Below are 853 nucleotides of genomic sequence, written 5' to 3'. Positions count from 1 at the left end.
ATGGAAAAACCCTGCGATATAAATGAAGGAAAGGGGGAAAACAAGGGAAAACCAGAAGGTGAAATAGAGCCTGAAGATGAAGAAAAGTCAGACAAGGAAGAAGAGCCTGATGCAGAGGGAAAGCCAGAGGAGGAAGGAGAGCCAGACGACCAGGGTCAACCAGGAGAGGAGGGAAGGCCAGGGAGGCAGGGCCAGTCTGAGGAGGGGCGCAAGGCCCAAGGTGAGGGCAAGCCCGACTCCCAGGCCAGGCCTGAGAGCGAGCCACGGGCTGCCGAAAAGCGCCCAGCTGAAGATTATGTTCCCCGGAAAGCCAAAAGGAAGACTGACAGGGGGACGGATGATTCCCCCAAGGACTCAGAGGAGGACTTACAGGAGAGGCATTTGAGCAGTGAGGAGGTGATGAGAGAATGCGGAGATGTGTCCAGGGCTCAGGAAGAGCTGAGGAAAAAACAGAAAATGGGTGGTTTCCATTGGATGCAAAGAGATGTGCAGGACCCATTCACCCCCAGGGGGCAGCGGGGTGTCAGGGGAGTGAGGGGTGGAGGTAGAGGCCAAAGGGGCTTACACGATATCCCATACCTCTAAGGCCTTTGGCTTTTGACTCTGACTTCTCTGATGGGAATATTGCCAGCCCTGCTTTCCCTGGTAGATACTGGCCAGGTCCTGTGCTTTAACCTTAAGCTGAAACGTTGCTTTAGGTGTCACTCTCGTTACCAGCAGCCTTTTGATCCAACCGCAGCGCTCTGTCTTTTAGTAGGGGATTTTCACCCATGTGCATGGAAGAGATGTACATTGTAAAATAATAAAAGTTGGCAGAACTGCACATACAGTATCAGCCCATTTTTATAAAGAT

General features: G+C 52.2%; 1 protein-coding gene across 1 annotated transcript; it reads left to right on the top strand.

Moving 5' to 3' along the window:
* Nucleotides 1-817, top strand: LOC102483169 (transcription elongation factor A protein-like 3). Its single transcript, XM_006160916.1, has one exon. It carries the CDS (start codon nucleotides 1-3, stop codon nucleotides 583-585), a length of 585 nt encoding a protein of 194 aa, XP_006160978.1. The 3' UTR covers nucleotides 586-817.
* Nucleotides 818-853: the final 36 nt, after the last annotated feature.

The sequence above is a fragment of the Tupaia chinensis genome, unplaced genomic scaffold (genome assembly GCF_000334495.1).
Source record: "Tupaia chinensis unplaced genomic scaffold, TupChi_1.0 Scaffold132720_1, whole genome shotgun sequence".
Lineage (NCBI taxonomy): Eukaryota > Metazoa > Chordata > Mammalia > Scandentia > Tupaiidae > Tupaia > Tupaia belangeri.
This window is presented reverse-complemented; position numbering and strand designations above follow the sequence as displayed.

Bases quoted from the DNA above. Each gene is read 5' to 3' on its own strand.
- LOC102483169 (XM_006160916.1), top strand. From the start codon at position 1: ATGGAAAAACCCTGCGATATAAATGAAGGAAAGGGGGAAAACAAGGGA.